Source organism: Saccopteryx bilineata, chromosome 5, assembly GCF_036850765.1.
Source record: "Saccopteryx bilineata isolate mSacBil1 chromosome 5, mSacBil1_pri_phased_curated, whole genome shotgun sequence".
NCBI classification, from domain to species: Eukaryota; Metazoa; Chordata; class Mammalia; order Chiroptera; family Emballonuridae; genus Saccopteryx; species Saccopteryx bilineata.
The window spans coordinates 80,021,930-80,048,025 of NC_089494.1; the positions used below are offsets into that span (position 1 = coordinate 80,021,930).

A 26,096-nucleotide genomic window follows, 5' to 3' on the forward strand; every position below is an offset into this window, starting at 1 on the left:
TAAATATATATGTGTGTTTTGACTGGATTTTTCAAAGGGTTCAGACCTACTCTCCTTCTTATATCATTTTGAATTTACTATGTTTTCATCAGAGCTTAGCATCAATTCCTGGGGTTTTTGTTTTGCTTCTCTTGTACTGTGTTTTGTGCGAGTAAAGTCTTGGGTGTTTTTCTCTCTTAAAGGCACTCCGAGTCATGGGGAGGATAATGCGTGAGTGTTGGTATGCCAATGGGGCAGCCCGCCTAACTGCCCTTCGAATTAAGAAGACCATTTCTCAACTTTGTGTCAAAGAAGACTGCAAAGCCTAATGATGATAATCATGTTAAAGAGATCTCTCACAGCTTTCTATCTAATTTTCCCTCTTTATGTGAATGTTTTTGCCTTTTTTGTTGTTGTTGTCTACCTCAGAAATAATGCAGGACAGTATTGAAGTGTGCAAAGGCAGCGTGAAAAAACTACTCTCAGATCAAGCTGGAGTTGACTTCATCCAATCTTCATGTTGTCTTAATTTTATTTTGAAAAGCAACACACCCATTTAATAAGAAAATTATTGTAAAAGTGTAAAATAAGCTGACTACAAATAATAAGTATCAGTAAGGTTTTATTTTACTTGAATCAAGAGCACATGAATGAGTGGAAAAAATGTATTGAAAAAAGTGAGATGAAAATATATTCATTAAAAATGTGAACTAGGTATATATTATATCTAACCCAAACTTTACACCATGCACTCTATGGTGTTGTCTATTTTATAAATTAAGCAAATCTTTTAAAAATTAAATATTGCTCTAAATTTTGTTATATAAAATATAGAAAAGTGAAGCTGCTCAGTTGAGGTCAGGATCCCACTTGCTTAGCCCCCACCCCTACATTCTCATATTCATTAACAACTATCAATCGCCACAGCAACCCCTGAACCAAACAGTTTGAAAGCCACTAAAATTGTTACTTCCTCTCTTTACAAATGAGATAGCTGACTTCTTGAGACATAGAGAGATGTCTCAAAGTCTCACCACTAGTGGTAGAGCTGGCTCTAGGTCCAAGTCTTATGACAATCCACACTGTAGAGTTAGCTGGCTTCCTACTGCCCTTTTAATTCCAACAGTACTTGTTGCCCTGTGCCAAAACATCTTTCTTAATGATATTTCTGGTTTAGTACACAGAACACAAATTGAGTTATTTTTGCACAGTCATAATATACCTGTATGAACTCTTAGGATAATATCCATTGACACTTTTTTTAATAGAAATTTCAGTCACCCTATTTGTTAGCTAAATATTAATGTTTTATAAAACTTCCAGAGTTTAATCAAACATAAAGATCCATTGTCAGATGATGTCTTTAAGATACATTTCAGAAGTCCTTATTACTTTTGTGCATATGCATTTAAAAGAAAAGAGCAGGAAAAGAAGATGAAGCTGGGAGTTATCTTGAAAAATAATTAAGATAACTCTTAAGTGAAGTATAACAACCTGATTCTACAGAGGATATCAGTAACTGTAAATAAATATTTTCCCACCTTTTAAAAATGAGCACATGGGTGCAGAAGAAGTCTTGTGATAATAATGCCTTTATTCTAGTCCCAGTGGAGGCAAAAGTGATGACTTCTGAATAATACACGGAATATTAAATATTTCCTACAAATACACAATTCTTCTTTGGTGAAGGAGTTTAACATGGTATCTTTTATTGTTCTAAAATATTGTTTTCTAAACACTATTCCTTAGAATGTTCTTCTACTGAGATGACCCAACACCAAAAGGATTTTTTGATAGAGTATTAGAAGGTGATACTGCACATTAGTATGTCCTGTACTTTGAGGAGTCTAGCAGTAAAGAAACATTAATTGGATTTTTCTCTAGACTGAATTTCCCAAAGTATTTGACCATGGAACCCTTTTATTAAGAGGAGGGGAAACTTTTTATTATCCCACAAGGCACAACTTGGGTAACAGTGTCTGAATGATACACTAAAGTATTTTCATGGATACTGCACTGTAGTGCTTATAATTTATTTCTCTGTGGAAATATACTACTGAGCCCATCTTCATTTGACTGAGATGAGATATCAAAGGCAAAAATCTAACAACTATGGTTTGTATACACTTTCACTCTCATTCATGCAATTATTCATTTTTAAACAATGTGGGGCATCCCATGTCTTCTTTGCCACAATATTGGGCCCAATAAGGAAATTAAAAGATGGGTAGATTCTGCCTCAGGGATTTTTTAAAGTCTAGTTTGGGAATAGAAACAGGGGTGTAGGTGTGTGAGAAAAGAAAGTCAACTGACAAATAAATATATATAATACAAAGTAAATGTTTTGAGTTTTCTATGACAAATTAGGATGTTTTGAGTTGTATGACAAAGTAGGATATTTTGAATTCTATATGACAAACTACTTTTAATTTGCAACTCAGAAAGTATCTTCATTTGGCTATTTCAGACAGTCTAAATCATATAATCAGTTTTAAAAAGTGCATATGTGAAGGATTTTTTAAAAAGCTTTTGTGAAGGGAGTAATTTTGCTCATGCTTGTTACAACACTCAACTTCATTTCTCATAGATTGTTTCTGCATATATGGGAATTAAATTCTGTATTTAATATGGTTTTACTATAGTTCCAAATAAAGAAAAATAATATTTCCTGTTTTATTCCCTAACATTAGATGAATATACTTAATTTTTAAGAGAGAATGTTTTAACATCTCCATTTTCCTTGTTATTATGTTTATAATTTATTTGAGTGTGTTCAGATATAATTTTACATTTTTATTGGTTCAACTTTCACTCTAGAGAAATCTGTACATTTTGAGATACTTTTCTTGTTTTTGTGTTGGCTAACTATAACTCCTAACTGAATGGTCTTATATTATAATCACCAAATACATTTTTTAAGAAAGCGGTAGACTAACAAAAATGATTAGAAAAACTTAAAAGTTCTCATTTTTTCTTAACTTGCAACATTGTAAATGTTAGAACAATAAGGCAAATTTACTGTATATATCTATGCTGTAAAACTTCGCATTTGTTTTTGATGGAGTCTTACTGCGTAATATTTATTTCTTTTGAATTGTGTTAAAACAAAAAGTAATGTTCTTAGGCTCAATGTGTCAATGTTCTTTGCTTCTTTCAAATATTTTGGCTTTGGGTATAATATAAAGTGTGGGAAAATGCTATTTATGAAATTTTAGTACTGTATAAAGTGTGTTGAAATACATATGCAGTATCATCTCTTCCTTAAAATAAGGGAAACATTATTTGTTGTCGATTTTTCAGCATGAACTTGTGGCCTTGTAGTCTATGTGTGTAATTGGTACAGATTGTGTTGTGTACTTTCTTTTGTGTCTAAAATATTTGTCATGTCACATCTAGAATTCTTAATTTATGTTCTGACTTGAAAGTTAAGTGAAATATGACTGTGACGTGAACTATTTTAGGTGTAGCACTTGCTTTGCATCTTTACACTTTCAACTTTGCATTTTAAATTTCATGATTGTATGAAAATAGTATTCTGATGGCAGCGTCTGAAGACTTAAAAATCAGCCTTTATTTTAAAATGAAGATCTACAATAGATTTATTAGGTTACAAGTTCCATAACAATTCAGTATATTACCTTTACTTTAATAGAATTATTATACAAAACAAAACTACTGTTATGCTGGAATTTTGCCACCATGTGACTTAAGGGGGCAGAAAGAACTCAGGGCTTTCTTAGAGTTTACGAAAAAGGACCACAGTACCTACTATCAAATCATCCGAAAGCAGGGAGCCTACGTTTGCCATTTTACAAAGTTCAATGTAAAATTGCTTGACAGGAAATAGTTTTTGATTAATTATTTAAAATAAATATGGCAATATATTTTGTGTAGATAGATTTTATTTAAAGTATAGTCATTTTATTTCCCATCAGGAGGTTTAAAAAGTAACAGTAGCAAATGAGTACAGTTGATGGCAGTTGATGTCTTCAATAATTATTCCTTTAAATAAATTTACAACATTTTAACCTTGAAAATGTTTGAGAATTAGTATCTTAAAGTGCTGTTCTCGTAGTCTTTGAAGGTATTCTAAATATGATTTCTCGTATAAAACATACTATTGAATACTTTTATGACAGTGCTTTGTATCCGCTTCATAAACTAATGCCTAATGTGGACTTTATGCACTATTTAGTGAAGACAGTATCTTTTTGTTCCTGAGGACTTCTTCTAAACAGAAAAAAAGTCAGTTGGAAAATAATAATTATCGAAGTGTTAATGTTAAAAGTATTTCTATAATACAGGCAGTTTTACAAAGGATTTCAATGCAGATTTTCACATATTTGATTTCCTTTTATCCCTCTAACTTTTCTTTTATGTTTCATTATTTTTCTCACCTTACTCTCCCTCAGTGTCTTCCAAAATTATCTTTTTTTTTTTTAATTTTTTTTTTATTTATTCATTTTAGAGAGGAGAGAAAGAGGGGGAGAGAGAGAGAGAGGAAAGAGAGACAGGGGGGAGGAGCTGGAAGCATCAACTCCCATATGAGCCTTGACCAGGCAAGCCCAGGGTTTCGAACCGGCAACCTCGGCATTTCCAGGTCGACGGTTTATCCACTGCGCCACCACAGGTCAGGCCAAAATTATCTTTAATTAAAAAAAAAACTACCTATTATTTAATTTAATCATCTTAGTATTTAGCCTTCTAATGATGGAGTATCTCTTGGTGGTCTAAATTATTTCAGATGTGACACAGACAAAAACCAAGACCAGAACTTGGGAACTGTAAAAGATATGAGAGATATTATAATTCGATTCCTGTATTTTATAGATGAAGGAAGCAAGGGTCAGAGATTAAGTGATAGCTAGTGATTAGCGGAACTGTTATAAGAACCCAGTGGGACAACCACCAAGGTGCTTTACCATACCCAACCTTTACTAATGAAAAAATAATTAACATGCATCTAAATGTAACTTGAATATATACTATGTGATATACCATTTAATGGTGATGGTCAAATATTACTCTTCATTTCTGCTGAAGTAATTTGCTCACTCATGGTAAGGTCAGTGAAAAAAGGCTAAAAAGGCTAAGGAAGAGTTTTAAATAGAGAGTGGTGAATAAAATTTAGGAATTGTGAGCACATGGAATTTCTTAGTTCAAGTAATGCTAAGAGATGCTTCATAACTTTTTCTCTCCTTTCTCTAGAATTGTTGTTTCTCTTTATGCATTGGAATGGGAATGAAAGATGATTTGATAGTTGAGTTTGGGACCATGTCTGTAACCTTATCTTACCTCTCTCCTAGTTTCTCATTAGTTTTATCTTTGGTATTAAGCTTTTTTAGTATATTTAAAAAATCTTTGCTGAACTTCCTCAAGTCTAAACATACTATAATTCCTATTTTTCTAGTGTTCTAGCCCCTCTCAGATTGCTGCTTACTGAACTTAATAACAGTACTTTCATTTCCCATACCCACATATGAGAGATTGTGTCTCATGCTTTTACTAGTAATTTTTCACTAGGCATGGTGAAGAGGGTATTTGTAAAAGGCAGAGAAGGCCTTTTTATAAATTTTAAAAAGACTATCAGTCTAGTTATATTCTAGCTTTCAGCTAACATAAGAAATATGTCTACAGTTGCCCTAATGCTGAATTCCACTTAAGAGATGGTGACTTGGGCCCTGGCCGGCTGGCTCAGTGGTAGAGTGTCGGCCTGGCGTGCAGAAGTCCCAGGTTCGGTTCCCGGCCAGGGCACACAGGAGAAGCGCCCATCTGCTTCTCCACCCCTCCGCCTCTCCTTCCTCTCTGTCTCTCTCTTCCCCTCCCGCAACTGAGGCTCTATTGGAGCAAAAGATGGCCCGGGCGCTGGGGATGGCTCCTTGGCCTCTGCCCCAGGCGCTAGAGTGGCTCTGGTCACGACAGAGCGACGTGCCCCGGATGGGCAGAGCATCGCCCCCTGGTGGGCGTGCCGGGTGGATCCCGGTCGGGCACATGCGGGAGTCTGTGTGACTGCCTCCCCGTTTCCAGCTTCAGAAAAGTACAAAAAAAAGAGATGGTGACTTGAACAGAGAATGTGAAATATATGTCCCCTAATATGATGCTAAAGTTACTTCTATGTTTTGTTTTGCTTTGGCCATCTTTTAAAATGAAGTCATTATGCCATATGGCTTGAATATAATAGTTTATTGAAATTAGGTAATAATCCCCACCTTAATATCCCTCTTTTAAGGGCTGCCAGGATATTTCTTAATTCAGTTGTAGATTTAATACACTAAGGGAAATATCTCATCCTAGATTTTAATATTTTTCAAATAAGGTATTTTCTTAGTATTGCTCCAGTGTTATTTTACACAAGATGTTTTTCTCCAGATCTAATACTTTTAACTGCAGGATGATTACCCCAGGCTACATGAACCTGAATTGTAAAATATGAATCTGAATGTATTAGGAAATGAGCCTAGACCGAGAGTCACCAGACCCCGTCGGGTATGTGCTCTCTGCACACTCTCTGCTGGGGGGCAGGGTAGATAGAGGCTTACTTCCAACCTGCGATTGGTTCATCACCTCAGAAATAATTTTATATTTTGCAGAAAAGCCCCTTCTATACTTACATATTTTTAGGAAAGGGCCCTGCTCATACATTTCAGAAAATGAGAATTAAAATTTCAAAGTGGCTTTTGGCATCTGCAAATACAATAGAGAACTGAGAAAAAAGAAAAAAGGAAAAACGGTAGGTTTTCATCCTAACAGTCCCAAGAGAGCAAAAGAGAGTGTATGATTTATTTATTCTGTTGATTCAAGTTTTCAACTCAGACATTCTGCACCAAAACACATGGACCCTAATTTCGATATCGCCATAGAGTTTTCCTTCCAGTGCATTCATAAACTTCATCCATTGACTTTCCCTGTAGAGAAACAGTTACTGGTATATGCCTACATTCTGACTAATACAGGCACAGAATGAGGTTTACCAATGTCTGCATTTCCTCCATAGCTTAAATACAAGTAATTATTTATTATTATTATTATTATTATTATTATTGTATTTTTCTGAAGCTGGAAATGGGGAGAGACAGTCAGACAGACTCCCACATGCGCCCGACTGGGATCCACCTGGCACGCCCACCAGGGGGCGACGCTCTGCCTACCAGGGGGCGATGCTCTGCCCCTCCGGGGCGTCGCTCTGTGGTGACCAGAGCCACTCTAGCGCCTGGGACAGAGACCAAAGAGCCATCCCCAGCGCCCGGGCCATCTTTGCTCCAATGGAGCCTTGGCTGCGGGAGGGGAAGAGAAAGACAGAGAGGAAAGAGAGGGGGAGGGGTGGAGAAGCAGATGCGCGCTTCTCCTGTGTGCCCTGGCCGGGAATGGACCCCGGGACTTCTGCACGCCAGGCCGACGCTCTACCACTGAGCCAACCGGCCAGGGCCTACAAGTAATTATTTTTTAAGTGGAACTCCTTTTATCTTTTTATATAAAGTGAGGGTATCTAAACCAAAATAATAAATTCCAGTTCATTACCACAATGACTAATATCAAGCTCTTCTACTCTTGTGATCTTAGACTGAAGAAAAGCATGCAAACTTAATCTGAGTTTCAGGTTTTAACTGGTCCTTAAAACAAAATTAGATTTAGATTTCCAAAAAGGGATTTTTAGATTGACTTTCAAAGTACTAATGCTAATTATAATACTTTTGGTAGTGTGACTTTTCTTATACCTAAGAGCATATTACAAATGTCAAAACCATTGCAGTTTGACATTGCAAAACATGCCTTGAACTCTTGAACTACTGTGAAAAAAGTCACCATTGTAAAGACTTATTGTAAGCTAACTGATATTCTTAATGTAGAAGATTCACCTTTTCGCAGGGGCCCAAATGAATGTATATGAGTATGAAAAAATAGGTTTTAAAATGAGAAAGTGGTATTAAAAATATGCAGATAGTAATTTTTAGAGTTGTAATTAATTGTTGAAGCTGACAAAGAATAATGAATGATATTCAGATGTTTTATTTTTAGTCTGTGTAAATATGCAATTTAGAGTATATATATTATATATACTTATTTTGTTTAGAAATAATAGTATTTTAAATATAGTAAGAAGTCAATGATAGCCTTTACATCAAAATGTTTAACTTTACCAACAAGTCATAAAAGTATTTATTGTAAAGCTTTTTAAATACTGTATAAATAACTTTCAGCTGCTTCCAGATGTAAATATTTATCTGCCTAAATGTTATATTTTTATGTATGCATTTTCTGAAAATGTTTTGTAAAGTGGCAAAAATAATAAATTAAGCACTCCTTGTACTTGTTTCTGTGAAGCATATAGAGCTGTATTTTAAATAAAAAGAAAATGTGTCGTATTTTGGTTTCTATGAAAATGTGTTTTATTATTTTAAAATTATATTTATATTTATATGCATTATATGAAAAGGGTTTTGGAAATTTAAATGTTGACTTCAGTGGGCACTTGCTTTTGCTTTTTTTTTTTTTTTTTTGATTTTTCTGAAGTTGGAAACGGGGAGGCAGTCAGACTCCCGCATGTACCCGACCAGGATCCACCTGACATGCCCACCAGGGGGCGATGCTCTGCCCATTTGGGGCATTGCTCTGTTGCAACCAGAGCCATTCTAGCGCCTGAGGCAGAGGCCACAGAGCCATCCTCAGCGCCCAGGCCAACTTTGCTCCAATGGAGCCTTGGCTGCAGGAGGGGAAGAGAGAGACAGAGAGGAAGGAGAGGGGGAGGGGTGGAGAAGCAGATGGGTGCTTCTCCTGTGTGCCCTGGCCGGGAATCAAACCCGGGACTCCTGCATGCCAGGCCGACTCTCTACCACTGAGCCAACTGGACAGGGCACTTTTGCTTTTTTCTTTCCTTTGTTCCTTGAAGAAACACTTTCTTCTTCAACAGCTATTTCTCAATAGGGCACATAGGACAATGGTCTTTGTTTGATTTTTAAACAAAAATGAAACCATTCTTTGCATCTATTTAAGCATTTACTATTCTGACTACTGGGTGGCATGATCTCAAGTCAAAAATATCTTCTTTCACACTTACATTTCTGAACACTTATATGGTCTACAAGGTCTTAGGCATATGGAACCTGACTATCTTTCTGCCTTCATTTCAGGTATCATCCCACCTTCAGCCCCAACTGTTCTCCTGCTTCTTGCTGTCACTGAACTTGTTGTACATGTTCAGCAAGTTTGCTCTATTTTCTGTGCCTGGAATGTTCCTTCTCTGGATATTTGCATGGTTTAAGTCTCTGTTAGAATGCTATCACACCAAACAGAACTCCTTGCCACCCTTTCTAGAGTAGCACCCTTTGTCATTCACTATCCATTTGGTCTCTTTTATTTTTCTTTACAGCACTTTGGATTAACTATCATTATATCATATATCTTTTAGTATATAGTATCACAATGATTAAATCCTTGAGTACTAGAATTAGAAGCAATTTCACCTGAATTTGAAGTTGTAGTTTTAAAATATTAGGAGTAAAATGTTTTATAAGGTGAGAAATCCTTTGTGGGACTCATTATTACCCTCTTTCCCTACCCCACCCTACAAAATCTATAATAAACCTTAAGGGATAGTTATAAACCCAACCAACAGTAGTTTCGCCAAATTCATAGTGGCTGTTCCAGAATGACATTATGAGAAAATTAGTTTGTTTGTTATTTTTTATTTTCAACCCTACAATGATGTTTTTCCTCCTACGACTTAGCACAAGAGAGGTAGAACACTATTGGTTTTACTTTTGGGATGTGTTCTTAAGTTCTTTCACTTTTTTTACCATTTGGGGGGCAGTTTTGTTACGGTGTTTTCATTCTTTTGCATGAAGTGGGTACTAACCAGATTCTCAAGCTAGACCTTCTTGCTCAACAGGCATGAAGTCAGGTTTTCACCTGGCTTCATCATTAACTTTCTGGAGTTGCAGGGAAAGAGAAACTATTTCACTTCAATCTAGACTGTAAAATTTACGCATGAAATAAAACCAATGCTGTAGATTTAGCAACGCCACTGATAGTGGTTTTTCTTCAGTTGTAATTTTGTAATAACTTTTCAGCATTTTGATTTTTTAATACCAATATGAAAAAGTTAGTGAACATCACATTGTTGATGTAAGTTCTTTAGTGAGTAAATTTGAAATTGAATAGCTACTTTTTTTCCCCTTAGGACAGAATCCTAGAGATTGGGGGAATCACAATGTCTAGGAAAACAGCCAGGGATGTCTTAAAGTGAGATTCTTAAGAAATATTGTTTGACTTTTAGAAGAAATATACATCTGCTGTGGTTAAGGATAGTTATAAAAACTTTTATTTGACTGTCTTTAAAATTTATTAATAAGAAACATTTTTCTATAGATTTTTTTCTTTTCTAGTTAGTGCTATATCTAACAAAATAATGATTATAATCACTTATCTTATTAAAACAGGTTAAAATTCTTCTCCCCTCAAATATTAGCCAATAAATTTTATCAAACATAGTGTAACAGTCATTGCAGGTGATTCTAAGACAACAATAAGCTCCTGCATTTGAGAAGGTAATCTGTTTGAGAAGACAAAGCATACACATGAATAGCTATCTAACCTTAGAAGCTAGTGATACAAGACATGTCGTAGGAAGAAATTATTAAGGCCGAGTATGAGTACAGATATTGTGATATGAGTTAAGTTGGAAGATTCCAGAAAATTAAATTAATGCGGTAGGATAGAAAAAATTTTTCTTTGTTATATAGACATTAGAGAAGTCCCTAATAAGAAAAATGTCTGAAACAAAGTAGCAATGCTTATGGGAGCGTCACCTATAGGACTAGAATGGAGGGTTTGTGTAAGTTTCAGATGGCAGCTTTTAACTTGATCTGCCTCTGAGGGAGACTGAAGGTTTTAAAGTAGCAATGATAATATGAATTGTTATTTAATAAAGGCAATAAAAGAGTTCCCTTCTTAGGAGATTAATTAAAGAAGCCTGAAGAGTCCACCCTTACGTTTTTCTCCCTAATTGGTGAATATTTGGAGATATAACTGAAGAATTTTAAGAGAAACTGTATACTTGGTATGAAGTAGGTGTCTTTATATGGTGCTTCCCCCTATACTTTTTAGTGTGTCTCAAAAGCAAAGCAAAATATAGTCATAAGAAAGAGAAAAAAAGAGATGAAAGATTACTAAAGACATGACCCATGGATTTTTAAAGCACACCCACGGAGGAAAAAAATCGTTTTAAAAGCTCTACTTCATAATTCCATCTGTGCGTGAAAAGTGTTCAGGTGCCACTGAACTGTGCGAAGTAAATTTTAAATATAATCAAATTGGGTTGAGAAATAAAATAGTGATGGTGATTTTACAGAAGAACCCTTGCTTCAGCAACTTAGGAAATTACACTTGATTTCTTTTGAGTGATACTCACTTGTGCTTGAAATTGTTCATTTGAACCCTTCTAAACAAGAATCAGGTGGTTAAAGGTGGGTGCTGTTTAACATTACACAAAACATTCCAAACACAGTGCACTCTTGCCCTTTGAATGTCACCAGTTTCTACTTCCCTCTCATAGCCTGTCCTTCCCTGGCCATTTTAGTTGACCTCGCTGCATCTCTGAAAGGAGAATTTGTTCAAAAGTAGTTACCTACTAGGAAGCATTAGACTATTTTTATAATCTTCCAGCTAAAGCTTTTAATGTGGCAACTGCTGGTTACTGAAGCATTTTAAGAAAAAGGAACTGCTGAGTTTGCCTTTTATTTCTAAATGGAGAAACACAAGGTGACACAATCGCACAAGATATAAGTGAACCAGAACAGGGATATACAGCTTAGTTTTCTGCACACAGCAAAAGCAAGACTTTGCAAAAACACATTTCAATTCTATAACGCAATCTGGATCTTTGCTTTTACATAATACATAAAATGGTTCATGAAATTCACTTTTCTCTAAGTCAGCTTTTCCTTTACCAGAAACACAAGGGTGGTACCATAAACCTCTTAACCAAGAATCTTTTCGCTGCAAAGGATTTATTAAATAGCCTAAATTAAAATAAATAAATACCCCAAATTTACAGGCAGGTAGGACGATGAATTCCAGAAATACAAAGATTTGGTTAGTTCTTTAATTTTTCTTTCCTTTGGACGTAAATTTTTGTGGAGGTACTTTGTCTGTCCCTGTCGCCTCTCTGCCCACCCACTTCTCAATCCACCACAATTGACCTTTTGCTCTCTGCCCTTGTAAAATATTGCTTCACTAAAGTTGACTTCTTAACCCTTGTGAATCATATAGCCTAGTACAAAGAACATTTTACCTTTTCTTTTCATTTAAATAATTTTTATTGATTGATTTTAGAGTGACAGAGAGAGGAAGGATAGTGAGGAAAGCATTTTTTTTTTGTATTTTTCTGAAGCCGGAAACGGGGAGAGACAGTCAGACAGACTCCCGCATGCGCCCGACCGGGATCCACCCGGCACGCCCACCAGGGGGCGACGCTCTGCCCACCATGGGGTGATGCTCTGCCCCTCCGGGGGGTCGCTCTGCCGCGACCAGAGCCACTCTAGCGCCTGGGGCAGAGGCCGAGGAGCCATCCCCAGCGCCCGGGCTATCTTTGCTCCAGTGGAGCCTCGGCTGGCTGCGGGAGGGGAAGAGAGAGACAGAGAGGAAGGAGGGGGTCGGGGGTGGAGAAGCAGATGGGCGCTTCTCCTATGTGCCCTGGCCGGGAATCGAACCCAGGTCCCCCGCACGCCAGGCCGACGCTCTACCGCTGAGCCAACCGGCCAGGGCGGAAAGCATTTATTTGTTGTTCCACTTAGTTGTGCATTTTTGGTCACTTCCTATATGTGCCTTAACTGGGGATCAAACCTGCAACTTTGGTTTTCTAGACAACACATTAACTGACTGAGCTAACTGGCCAGAGCCTTACCCTTTCTTTCATGGTCCCTCTAAAATCTTTGACACAGAATGTCATCTCAGAATGTCACAAAATTAATTTTCATATTTCTGAAATATCATTTTCTCTAGTTTTCTTCCTCCTTTTTCTTCATTTTCTCAGTGTCCTTCACATAATTTTCTTTTTTCTCTGTGTCCCTAAAATACAGTCTTTACCCAGGATTCTGTCTTTGCTTCTCTTCATTCTTTTTTTTATTTTTTATAATTTTATTTTTTTAATGGGGCGACATCAATAAATCAGGATACATATATTCAAAGATAACAACTCCAGGTTATCTTGTCTTTCAATTATGTTGCATACCCATCACCCAAAGTCAGATTGTCCTCTGTCATCTTCTATCTAGTTTTCTTTGTGCCCCTCCCCCTCCCCCTTTCCCTCTCCCTCTCCCCCCTCCCCCCGTAACCACCACACTCTTATCAATGTCTCTTAGTTTCACTTTTATGTCCCACCTACATATGGAATAATGCAGTTCCTGGTTTTTTCTGATTTACTTATTTCACTTCGTATAATGTTATCAAGATCCCACTATTTTGCTGTAAATGATCCGATGTCATCATTTCTTATGGCTGAGTAGTATTCCATAGTGTATATGTGCCACATCTTCTTTATCCAGTCATCTATTGACAGGCTTTTCGGTTGTTTCCATGTCCTGGCCACTGTGAACAATGCTGCAATGAACATGGGGCTGTATGTATCTTTAAGTATCAATGTTTCTGAGTTTTTGGGGTATATACCCAGTAGAGGGATTGCTGGGTCATATGGTAGTTCTATTTTCAGTTTTTTGAGGAACCACCATACTTTCTTCCATAATGGTTGTACTACTTTACATTCCCACCAACAGTGTATGAGGATTCCTTTTTCTCCACAGCCTCTCCAACATTTGCTATTACCTGTCTTGTTAATAATAGCTAATCTAACAGGTGTGAGGTGGAATCTCATTGCAGTTTTGCATTTGCATTTCTCTAATAGCTAAAGAAGATGAGCATCTTTTCATATATCTGTTGGCCATTTGTACTTCTTCTTGGGAGAAGTGTCTGTTCATGTCCTCTTCCCATTTTTTTATTGGATTGTTTGTTTGTTTGTTGTTGAGTTTTATGAGTTCTTTGTATATTTTGGATATTAGGCCCTTATCTGAGCTGTTGTTTGAAAATATCATTTCCCATTTAGTTGGCTTTCTGTTTATTTTGTTATCAGTTTCTCTTGCTGAGCAAAAACTTCTTAGTCTGATGTAGTCCCATTCATTAATTTTTGCCTTCACTTCTCTTGCCATTGGAGTCAAATTCATAAAATGCTCTTTAAAACCCAGGTCCATGGCTTCTCTTCATTCTGAACCTTCTTTCTTGGTGAGCTTATCTACTGGTCTTTAACAAAACTACATATTTTTTCCTGAGTTCTCTTCTGAGATCCAGTACTAATTTTTAGTTTCTTTCTGAGTGTTCACTTGAGATGTTGCTGAATATGTCTGCAACTTGTTTTTTTGTATTGCTAGGTATACTTCTGGTGTATTTTTCTTCCTTTCCTTCCTTCCTTCCTTCCTTCCTTCCTTCCTTCCTTCCTTCCTTCCTTCCTTCCTTCCTTCCTCCCTCCCTCCCTCCCTCCCTCCCTCCCTCCCTCCCTTCTTTCTTTCTTTTTCTTTCTTTCTTTCTTTCTTTTTCTTTCTTTCTTCTTTTCTTTCTTTATGACAGGAGAGGAGTCAGAGAGACAGCCTCTCGCATGCACCCCAATCTGGATCCACTGGGTAAGCCCTCTAAGGGATGATGCTTTGCACATCTGGGACCCTTGCTCCATTGTTCAGCAATGGAGCCATTTTTTAGCTCCTGAGGCAGAGGCCATGGAGTCATCCTCAGTGCCTGAGGTCAACTTGCTCTAACCAATCGAGCCAAGGCTGTAGGGGGCGAGGAGAGAGAGAGAGAGAGAGAAGAGGGGATAGAGAAGCAGATGGTCGCTTCTCCTGTGTGCCTTGACAGGGAATCAAACCCGGGACTTCCACACACCGGGTCAATGCTCTACCACTGAGCCAACAGGCCAGGGCACAATTCTGATGTATTAACGTGTTACAGTTTGTTTTTCTATTCACCTATTGGACACTTGGATTTTTCAAGTTTGGAGCTATTATGAGTAAATTTGCCACAACTATTCTTCTACGAGCCTGTGTGGATATATGCTTCACTTTTATTGAGTAAATAATTAAGAGTGTAATTTCTGGGTCAAATGGTAAGTAGAAATTATTGTCCAAAGTATTTGTACCATTTTATACTCTCACTATCAATGAGAGTAGCGGTTGCTCCAGACTTTTTCATTTTAGCCTTTCTAGTGGGAAAGTGGTAGCAGCTCACTGTTATTTTAAAATGGACTTCTGTGATCACTAATATTTAGCTCCTTTCCTGTGAGTAGTGATTCATATACTGTGAGGCATCTTAAAGTATTTTGTCTGTTTTATTATTGGTTGTTTATTTTCTTCTTATTATTATTATTTTATTTTATTTTTTTGCATTTTTATGAAGCTGGAAACAGGGAGAGACAGTCAGACAGACTCCTGCATGCGCCCAACTGGGATCCACCCGGCACGCCCACCATGGGGCGACGCTCTGCCCACCAGGGGGCGATGCTCTGCCCATCCTGGGTGTCGCCATGTTGCAACCAGAGCCACTCTAGCGCCTAAGGCAGAGGCCACAGAGCCATCCCTAGCACCCGGGCCATCTTTGCTCCAATGGAGCCTTGGCTGCGGGAGGGGAAGAGAGAGACAGAGAGGAAGGCGCGGCGGAGGGGTGGAGAAGCAAATGGGCGCTTCTCCTGTGTGCCCTGGCCAGGAATTGAACCCGGGTCCTCCGCACGCTAGGCCGACGCTCTACCGCTGAGCCAACCGGCCAGGGCTCTTTTCTTATTATTGATTTGCAAGTGTTCTTTATATATTTTAGTTCCAAATATTTTGTCAAAATGAACTCATTCACTTATTTTCCTAAAGGCAAACCTATGCTTTAGCCTTGTTCCACCCTAAACCAAGTCTTACACTGTTCCTACTTCCTTAGTCTCTATCTTTCCACATCATCTTTATGCCACTACAGTTTTAATTCATTTCCACTCTTATATGTTTTCTTTCTTTCTTTCAGATAATGTTAACAGTAGTTCTCAGTAATAAGTATGATGGTTCTACATCATAAAAAATGGAGTGTGGCAAATCCTATTCTCCTTTCTACTTATCAAATAGGGATGAGCAAGTTCTATATACTTTGACCAATAGGTTCCTGGGAAAAAGAACATCTTCCCAGAATTTGGCAGTATTTTTCCTTTGTAAATAATATGTTGTCCTGGCAACTGTAATCACTCCTCTGAGCCCAAATCTAGTTTTACTATACTTACTCATAGTTTTGTCCTGAATTGTCTATACTTAAAATCGTTTCTTTTCTCTTCAATTAATTGAGATTTGATTTCAGGCCCAGAATATGGTTTACCTGGGTGAGTAGTCTGTGTGCACTTGAAAATACATGTATACTACAGTTTTCATGTATTTTATTCTATAAACGTAAATAAAGTGAAGTTGCTTAATAGAGTTTTCAAGTATTTTTATCCATCTGATTTCTCTCTTCTATCAGTTACTGAACGAATGCAATTGTAGATTTGTTGGTTTCTTTTTTATTACTCAATCATCCTTTGTTTACGTATTTTGAAGCTCTGCTTTTAAGTACATACACATTTAGATTTTATATATTCTTTTTTGTTGTTGTTGTATTTTTCTAAAGTTGGAAACGGGGAGGCAGTCAGACAGACTCCCACATGTACTTGACCAGGATCCACCTGGCATGCCCACCAGGGGGCGATGCTCTGCCCATCTGGGGCATTGCTCTGTTGCAACCAGAGCCATTCTAGTGCCTGAGGCAGAGGCCACAGAGCCATCCTCAGCGCCCGGGCCAACTTTGCTCTAATGGAGCCTTGGCTGTGGGAGGGGAAGAGAGAGACAGAGAGGAAGGAGAGGGGGAGGAGTGGAGAAGCAGATGGGCACTTCTCCTGTGTGCCATGACCGGGAATCAAACCCAGGACTCCTGCACGCCAGGCCAACGCTTTATCACTGAGCCAACCAGCCAGAGTCAGATTTTATGTATTCTTGATAATAAAACCCTTTATTATAACAAGATATCTCTTTTTATGTCTCATAATATTCTTACTCTGAAGTTTATTTTGTATGATATTAATAGAGTCATTGCAGTTTTCTAATTATTAATATCTGCATAGTATATATTTTTATATTCTTTTACTTTTACATGTCTGTGTCTATATTTTTAAAGTGGATTTCTTATAGAGAGCATATAGTTGAGTCTTTTTTTTTTAATGAGAGTGAGACAGACTCCCTCATGTGCCCTACTGGGACCTACCCAGAAACTCCTGTGTAGGGCTGATGCTCTAGTCACCTGAGCTATTTTTAGTGCCTGAGACTGGCTCTGTGACCAACTGAGCTATTCTCAGTGCCTGAGGCAGATGCTGAAACCAATCAAGCCAGGGAAAGAGAGAAAGAAGGGGGTGAGGGAAGGAAAGAGAAGCAGATGGTCACTTCTCATATGTGCCCTGGCTAAGGATCGAACTCAGGACATACACATGCTGGGCTAATGCTCTATCCACTGAGCCAACTAGCCAGGGCCTACTTGAGTCTTATATTTTTATCCAGTCTGACAATCTTTGACTTATAAAAATTAGAGTGTGTATACCATTTTATAATTACTAGGTTTGATTTTAATTTACTATCTTGCTATTTTTTGCACTTTTTAAATCTGTTCTTTTTACCTTTTTCTTCTTATCTTATTTTGGGTGAATTTAGTATTTTCAGTATTCTAATTTATTTCCTCTATAACTTGTTAGTGATAAGTTATATATACATATAAAATATTTTTTAGGAATTTTTCTAGGGTTTACAATATGAATTTTAATTTACTATATGTTAATTTACCTTCCAATATGGAAGGGAGTAGTATTCTACCCAAAAAAGATGGTGACTGTATATTAGGAATTACTCAGCACAGGGATTCTGGTGGCTGTCTTCCTACTCAATATCTTTCTCCAGAGCTGTGAACCCCTAACTTTCCCCATACCTCACATGACTCTAGTACACTCAGCCCTCCCTCTGCCATAGCCCAGGGTAAGTGGTTATGAACAAGAGTTTATACATTAGCACTTTAAGAGGGTGTCTGTGTCTCTGTGGACTCCTATTTCTTCTTTGCAGATAGGAACCTCACTGCTTTTCACAGCCAAATGCTATGTGGATGCCTCTTCCTGACTCTGGTGGCCTATGCCAGGGAACCCGGCTTGGGGGTTAGGCCCCTCCTCCTCAGGGGTGATCCCCCACCACTGAGGTATCCCACCAGATTTTCAGCCACTGATTGTTAGAGTGGAACCAGCACTTTTTGTGTCTCTGCCTTTCCTACCAGTCTTGATGTGGCTTCTTCTGTTAATCCTTGGTTATAAGGCTCCTCCTCTTCATTTAGTCTTGAGTTGGGTTATTCAGGTTGTTTGTTCTTAAATTTAGTTGTACCTTCAGTTTAGTGCTGGGAAAAGGTGAGTATACCATCCATCCAATCTACCACCATCTTGGATTTTCCAAATTAAACATTTTAAATGAGGACTGCTTTCCATTATATTTATTATATCCAATGCTCTTTATTTCTTTGTGCGTATTTGAGTTTTAATCTGATATTATTTTCTTCAGTCAGATTTTCTTTTAACATTTTTTATATAGCACTAAATTTTCTCAGTTTATGTTAATGTAAAAATACCTTTCGTTTTGAAGAATATTTTCACTGGACATAGAATTCTAAATTAATAAGTTTTCCTTTCTTTTTTTATTTTTTGTGTAAATAAAGGTATTGTTTTATCATCTAGCTAGCACTATTTCTGCTAAGGTCAATGGTAATTCATATCTTCTTTTATTTGTATTGTATCCTTTCTTTTGCTGTCTTAAGATTTTCTCTTTTTATGGGTTCTTAGCCATCAGATCATGATGAGCTTAGGTGTGAACTTATTTTATTGCTTTTATTTTACTTTTGTTTTTGTTCAGCTTATTGGATCTCTGTGTGTACAGTTTTCATCAAATCTGGAAAGTTTCTTTGGCCCCTAAAGTTTCTTCAGATTCTATCCTATCTTGTACACTATCTTCTCTATATATAGGGGCTTCAGGTAGATGTACAGTAAACAACTTGAGAGAGTTCTATTGGTAACCGAGATTCTTTTTTTCTTCTACTTTTTTTTCTCTTTGTTTTAATTTGCTTCATTTAAAATGTTTATGACTTCATATTCGTTACTCTTTTCCTTTGCATTTTCCAATCTTCTAATATACACTTATAGTGTATATTTCAACTATTGTATTTTTTAGCTGTAGAAGTATCATTTAGATCCTCTACCCTTTCTTTCCTCATTATTTTCATGTATACTTTTAGTCCATGAGCGTATTTATAATAACTGTTTTAAAGTCTTTTGCACTCCTCTGGGTTTTTCTTTTAACTGCTTTTTTTCTTTTTCTGGATTTTGTTTTTCTTATTTGCATGTCTAATAATTTTTAATTATATTAGAGTTGACATTTGATTTAGAAGGCATATAAGGGGCTTGAAGAATAGTTTTATCCTTTCAAGTTTTGTTTTTTTAAACTTTGTTAGGACAGGCCTAAAGTAGTCCAACCCTAGGGCTAATTTAACCATATTGTAAAGGTGTGATCTTCTTGAGATATCAACTGAAGCCTCAGGTTTTAATAAGCTGTCTACACTCTGCTTGGTCAGTAGTCAAATATCCCCTAGCACTGTGAGATTTCTGGGAATTTTCCAGTTTACAGCTTCTCAAACACTGTTGTTTGCTTTGTTATATAAGATTCACCTAAGTAGCAGTACTTAACATTTAACAAAAGATTCCAGGGTACCTTAGTGCCTGCAAACTTTTTGCTATTTCCTGAAAAACTTGCTCCTGTTCTGCCAATATGACTTACCTTCTCAAACCTCAATCCTTGTCTCCTCAACTCAGCAACACTGCCAACTTGATTCCTCCTTTTGCCTCACAATCCTCCAGAAATGCTTCCACAGAAAGATGTTGGACCAAAGGTGGGATGTTTGTTTCATATATTTCCCATGTTTTAGGGATTATAACCCTGTGTTTCCTATGGTTGTATGTCTGGAGACCATGAATATTTATACACACACATTTATAATAGTATGTATAATATTTCATGTATATTTCACACATATTGCACATATATTTCACTTATTTCAGATTTTTAAAATACATGTGGCAGGAGGGCAATTATAATATTGATAGTCTCTCATGGATAGAAACAGAAATATGTTTTTATTTTTAAAGCTTTTAGTGTATTATATTTGTTTTTTCAATTATCAAAAAACTTGACAATTTATGTACTAGGTTTCTGAGACTGATTAAGTCAAATTCAACAGCATAGTATCTAAAATAAAATTTGGGACACATTTAACTGATTATAATGTATTAATAACATAAAGGGTTGCTTGGGGTCAGGCAATGAGAAAAAGATCAAAGAGCTTCACAATCATTTTCATATTGAAGGGTTGGTACAGGTAAGCAATTTTCAACCTTTCTCATCTCATTGCTAAAATTCTGTGACAAACCAAAAATACATTTTTTTGCTACTAGGATAAAAAAAAGTAGGAATAACTATGATTGATTTAAAAATTATATAATAATAGTAGTTACCTGCTCTTTTTGCTCCAAAATGACTTTTAAAAAAGTCAGGTGCCTATACTTGTATATAATGATTTCTGACACCAAGAATTAACCAATCAGCCCTGGCCGGTTGGCTCAGTGGTAGAGCGGAAGTCCCGGTTCGATTCCCGGCCAGGGCACACAGGAGAGGCGCCCATCTGCTTCTCCACCCCTCCCCCTCTCCTTCCTCTCTGTCTCTCTCTTCCTCTACCGCAGCCGAGGCTCCACTGGAGCAAAAGATGGCCCCAGCGCTGGGGATGGCTCCTTGGCCTCTGCCCCAGGCGCTAGAGTGGCTCTGGTGGCGACAGAGCGACGCCCCGGATGGGCAGAGCGTCACCCCCCTGGTGGGCGTGCCGGGTGGATCCCGGTCAGGCGCATGCGGGAGTCTGTCTGCCTCCCCGTTTCCAGCTTCAGAAAAACACAAAAAATACAAAAAATAAAAAATAAAAAAAGAATTACCCAAGCAGATACAACCTTGTTATGCAACATGACCAATAAAATGCAACTCTATGATATGACCTATATATTTATGGTTCAAGGTAAGGCATTCACACGATGACTATTGTATTGGCTGTCGTCATTTTTTTATTTGACAATCTAAGGAAAAACAGGTTAGTGCTCCTCACTAAACAGTCAGGTATTGAATGTTGCAGCATACCAGTTGAAAAATGCTGAGCCAGCAGTGGGAGATGGTGAATGATTATAGCTTTTGAGGGATGGAACACTTCTAAGCAGTGCAAACATCTTCAAAATTGTCCCTGCAATGTTCAGTTTCATTGTAGGCATAGTTTGTACAAGATATTTTGTATGGCACCTAAATAACTTGTATCTTTGTGATCTCTATGAAATGTACAATTTTTACAAAACTCTAGAACAAAACCATTGATTATTATTCTAAATGATTGTAGGTAATTATATATGCTCACACTTCTATCTTATTTCTAACAGTTACAATTTTTTCTCCTCTGGAATATTTGAGATTGGAGTTGCAGGTGACTGACATGTGGCACTTACGCTCCCTTTTTTAACTATCACTTTTTCTTCTTTCAATTATGATTGTATGTATTCTCCCATTTCCCAATCTTTGTTACTCAAAAATCAGTAGATAATGGGATTTATGTAGTAAGAATCAATTTTGAAGGGGAAAAATGTTTTTGCATCATTAACTCCTTCTCCATATGGCTTGGTAACCTCTGAATTATGACCTCTGAGAAAAATGTAGCTTAATCAACTTGTAGCATTATAGGAAATAGATCCATTTTCTAATTATATATATATTTCTAATAAATATATATATAATTTATTTCTAATAAAAAATATATATTTTCTAATTATATATATATATATATATATATATATATATATATATATATATATATATTAGAGAAAGAGTGAGAGAAGTACAGACAGGCAGGAAGGGAAAGAGATGAGAAGCATCAGTTCTTCATTGAGGCATCTTAGTTGTTCATTGATTGCTTTCTCATATGTGCCTTGACCGGAGGGCTCCAGCAGAATGAGTGACTCCTTGCTCAAGTCAGCAACCTTGGACTCAAGCCAGTGGCAATGGGGTCATGTCTATGATCAAGCCAGTGACCCTGTGCTCAAGCTGGTGAGGAGCCTGCACTCAAGCTGGTGACCTCGGGGATTTGAACCTGAGTCCCCTGTATCCTAGGCTGATGCTCTTTCTACTGCATCACCCCTTGGTCAGTCTCTGATAATATATTTTTAAAAATATTGTACTCTATGATACAGACCAAAGCAATAGTTCTTAATCATATTTTTCCTGGTATTATAAGAATATGATGGGTTCTCCTCATATAAAAAATTATACACACATATACACTCATAAGATTTTATATTCAATTTAAGGCATCTTTAGAGACCATGCATATAGCCCAGGTTTAAGTAATATTTTGGATGAGGATAGAACAGAACTGCATACTTCTCTTCAGTCAGGGAGCTGACATGTGTTGAGCATTGTTTTTGTTTTTAATTTATTTTCTTTCTTACTTTAGCACCATTTATGAAGTGATCTCAGCTGTTGTAGCTGCTGTGTGTCAGCTTGGTCTTAATATTCAATACATAAAATGTGCTATCAGTTCCTCTTGTTCAGGATGGAAGGCTCTTCTAGGTAGCAGCATGTCAACAGGATGAGAGACTTCAGTGATGTCGACTTCAATGATGGTGCCATCGTAGAGAGAGAGGGTCATGGCACATTCAACAGTGGCTTCCAGAGGCTTTAAAGGAGGAGCCTGCAGAGCATTTTATTTAATGTAAATTATTTTTTTTAACTCTTTGGAGGTAGACTGTACTTTTCAAAAATGGTGGCAATAATATTTTTAGTCTCACATGCTCTTCCAGAAACTTGCCACTGCCTTATCTGTGAAATCTATGTCTCCTTCACTTGAGCTTATAGGTCTTGTATGACTGTCTCAATGAAAAGAACGTAGCAAAAGTGATATGCATGACTTCTGGGGCTAAACCATCAAAGGTAATACATCATATCCTAGCTCACTGTTTCTCTCAAAATGTTTATTCTTGGAATTCAGCCACATGGTCGGAACTCAGAACACACGAAAATATCATGTACAGGTGTTCTAGCCAATAGCCCCAGTGAAGATCCCCGCCAACAGCCAGTGTCAACCATCAAGCATGTGAGTCAATGGACCCTCAGATGATTCCAGGCTCCAGCCTAAGAGTCATACACAGGCTTTAAGTCCACCCACTGAGGTCCCAAACACATCATGGAGCACAGACAAAACGTGAGTTCAGTCCTCAGCCCTTGAGCTGCCGCTGCTGAAGCTGGGCTGGGCAGAGACAAGCACTACCCAGAGTCTTCTTCCAATTGCCAATTTCTGAGAAAAATAAATATTATTCTTTTAGGCCATTATTCTTTTCAGTTTTAGGGTAGTTTTATGGGCAGCTACAGATACCTCGAACCCATTTTGATTTCAGGGAATAAGGTGCAGTCAAAACTCAGCCTAATATATGTGGTAGCATCTTTAGGATCAGAGGGCAGGAAATGGAAAGCATCTTTATGAGATTGTTACTGAAATCTTAAAGGGGTCGAAAGACTATTAGCAGAAATCTCATGGACCTTGTAAAGGCTGAGGAAGACTCAAAAGAAAGAAAATAGTACTGGAGGTTAGAGAAGAGGGAACTCTTTTTGTGTTAGTGATGGCAAGTTTAGCAACAATATCTCCTGCACTAAGGTAGAAAATAAAAAACTCACCTATTTCTGAGCTAAGAAGATTTGCAGAAAGAGGATTGAAAGTGCTTTGCTTCCTATCTGCTTCTAGCTTCCTGTAGTAAAATGTAAGGAAGGGATATGAGCTAAAGAAAGAACTGTTATATATAAAGTCTCCAAGGCTTGCTGGGTTGGAAAAGAAAACTGCTTCTCATTCCCAGCCTCTCCAGATGGCCAATGATGCTAAAATTAAGATACGGCTTCTGAGTAGAGATCAAATCCAGGGTGCTGTCAGGAAAACATGTCTAAATATAAAACCTTTTGTTAAGGCCTCATAAAGTTTTAAGATAATGCCTTATGGGCCATTTTAAGCAGAGAAAATGCCCTCCAATGATCTTAAGGAGTGCTTCAGAGATTTTTCCATAAAACAATAGTATTTGTAGGAATCTTAAAATAGGTATTCTTAAAGGAGGTTCCAGTTAGAAAGAGGCTTATCTCAATGAGATTTGCATATACTGCATTTGTTTAATAGGGTGGGTTATAAATTGATTCATAAGAAACCCACAAAATGTTTAAAGGAATTTTTCTCACCTTCTACTGAAAAGGATAGAGACAGCATAAAATTAGAAGAGGTCGTTTTACTCCCTGAAGTTTTTGAGTAAGGAGCAAAGAAAACCACTCAACTGCAAAGAAAACTTATGTTTTATGAAATAGAAAAAAAAAGAGTTAATGGGTTGAAAGAGTCCAAAAAGCAGAGCAAAGAGCCATGGAAAATTCCTAGGTAAGTGGACTGAGCCCTAACCAAGGAATGGGTAATATGTACTTGCCTGTAGTTCAGAATTGTTATGAACCAGTGAGAGCTACATTTCATCTGTTTTTTCTCTTTTGAATGTGAATACATTTAGTTTCCCTCTATCTATTACATCTTTGTTTTTCAGGAGTTTGAGGAATATTTGAAAAATCTTTTTAGTTTACAGATCTGTAGCTCAAAAGGAATAGCACTCAAAAGTGTTAAACCCAAGGAACCACACCCAAAGAATTTCATCTGATTTAGATGACAGTTTTCTGGACCTCAAGCCTACGCCTCTAGAGCTTGGGAGACAGGTGATGGAGAAGAAACTAGTGTATTTTGTATGTGAAAGAAGTGTGACTTGTGACCTGAAAGTGGATCTTGGTAGATTTTAGTTCTGAGATCTAGTTCACAATACTTTTGGTCTCAAGTGTTCTTCCAGAATGTTGCCAGTCCTCTATTAATGGAATATATATCTCATCCCCTAAAACCTGGGGAGACCATAGTGACTACCTCAAAGAATAGAATGCTGCAAAATTGATGCCGTGTGGCTTCCAAAGCTAGAGCATAAACTGAAATAGAGCTTCCAACTAACAGCTTTCTTTTTGAATGCTTACCTTTGGAACTCATGTGTGAGGAAGCCCAAGATACAGGGAGAGGCCATGTATAAATTTTGGCTGACAGTACCAACTAAAATATCAGACAATACCAAAAAAATTCCAGACTTGTGAGTCACTAAGCCTTTACATGATTCTGTCTCCTGCCTTCAAGCTACCCAGCTGACACTGAATGGAGCAGACAAGAGCTCTCCTTGCCAGACTTTGATTAGATTACAGAATTAAAAGCAAAATATGTATTACACCTTTTTTTTTCTTTTTGAGAGAGAGTAGCAGGGAGAGTGAGAGAAACATCAAGCTGCTCCTGTAGTGCTCTGACTAGGGGATCGAGCCGGCAACCTCTGTGCTCTGGAATGACGCTCCAACCAACCAATCTATCTAGGCAGGTTTGTATCACATTTTTAAGACACTAAATTATGATTTTTTTAAAAAAAATACAGCAATATATAACCACCAAGAATACTGTAAGATAGGTATGCTTATGTATTATTTAGATGAGGAAATATGCTGACAACCACATAGCATGTAAGGGGCAGAGCTGAACTGGGATCTGAGGTTGTCTGAATCAGCAGTTTGAGTTCTTTCCACTTCTCGATCCATTCCAGCAAGAGGCCATAAGTTGACTAGAAAGACATTGAGTTGAATTAGAAGGTCGCTAAGTTCTATCATGAGAAGATTGAGCCTAGAAGAAGGAGGTTGAGATTTGTAACCTGCCAGATGTAGAGGCCTTTATAAAAAAAAAAGAAAAGGTACTTTGCCTGATCTCTGGTGGCACAGTGGATAAAGTGTTGACCTGGAATGCTGAGGTCACTCACAGGTTCAAAACCCTGGGCTTGCCTGGTCTAGGCACATATGGGAGTTGATACTTCCTGCTCCTTCCCTTCTCTCTCT

At 37.4% G+C, this 26,096-nt stretch overlaps 1 protein-coding gene across 3 annotated transcripts in view; it reads left to right on the plus strand.

Moving 5' to 3' along the window:
- Positions 1–25,565, plus strand: part of ACVR1C (activin A receptor type 1C) — a 126,576-nt gene extending 101,011 nt beyond the window's left edge. For 2 of the 3 annotated variants that reach the window (XM_066280212.1, XM_066280213.1), the window contains one exon: positions 183–3,163. In XM_066280212.1, coding sequence (XP_066136309.1) covers positions 183–308 — 126 coding nt within the window. In that variant the 3' untranslated portion in view covers positions 309–3,163. Of the gene's footprint in view, positions 1–182; positions 3,164–25,478 lie in introns of those variants that run through there. The other variant, XM_066280214.1, reaches the window with a different exon arrangement.
- Positions 25,566–26,096: the final 531 nt, after the last annotated feature.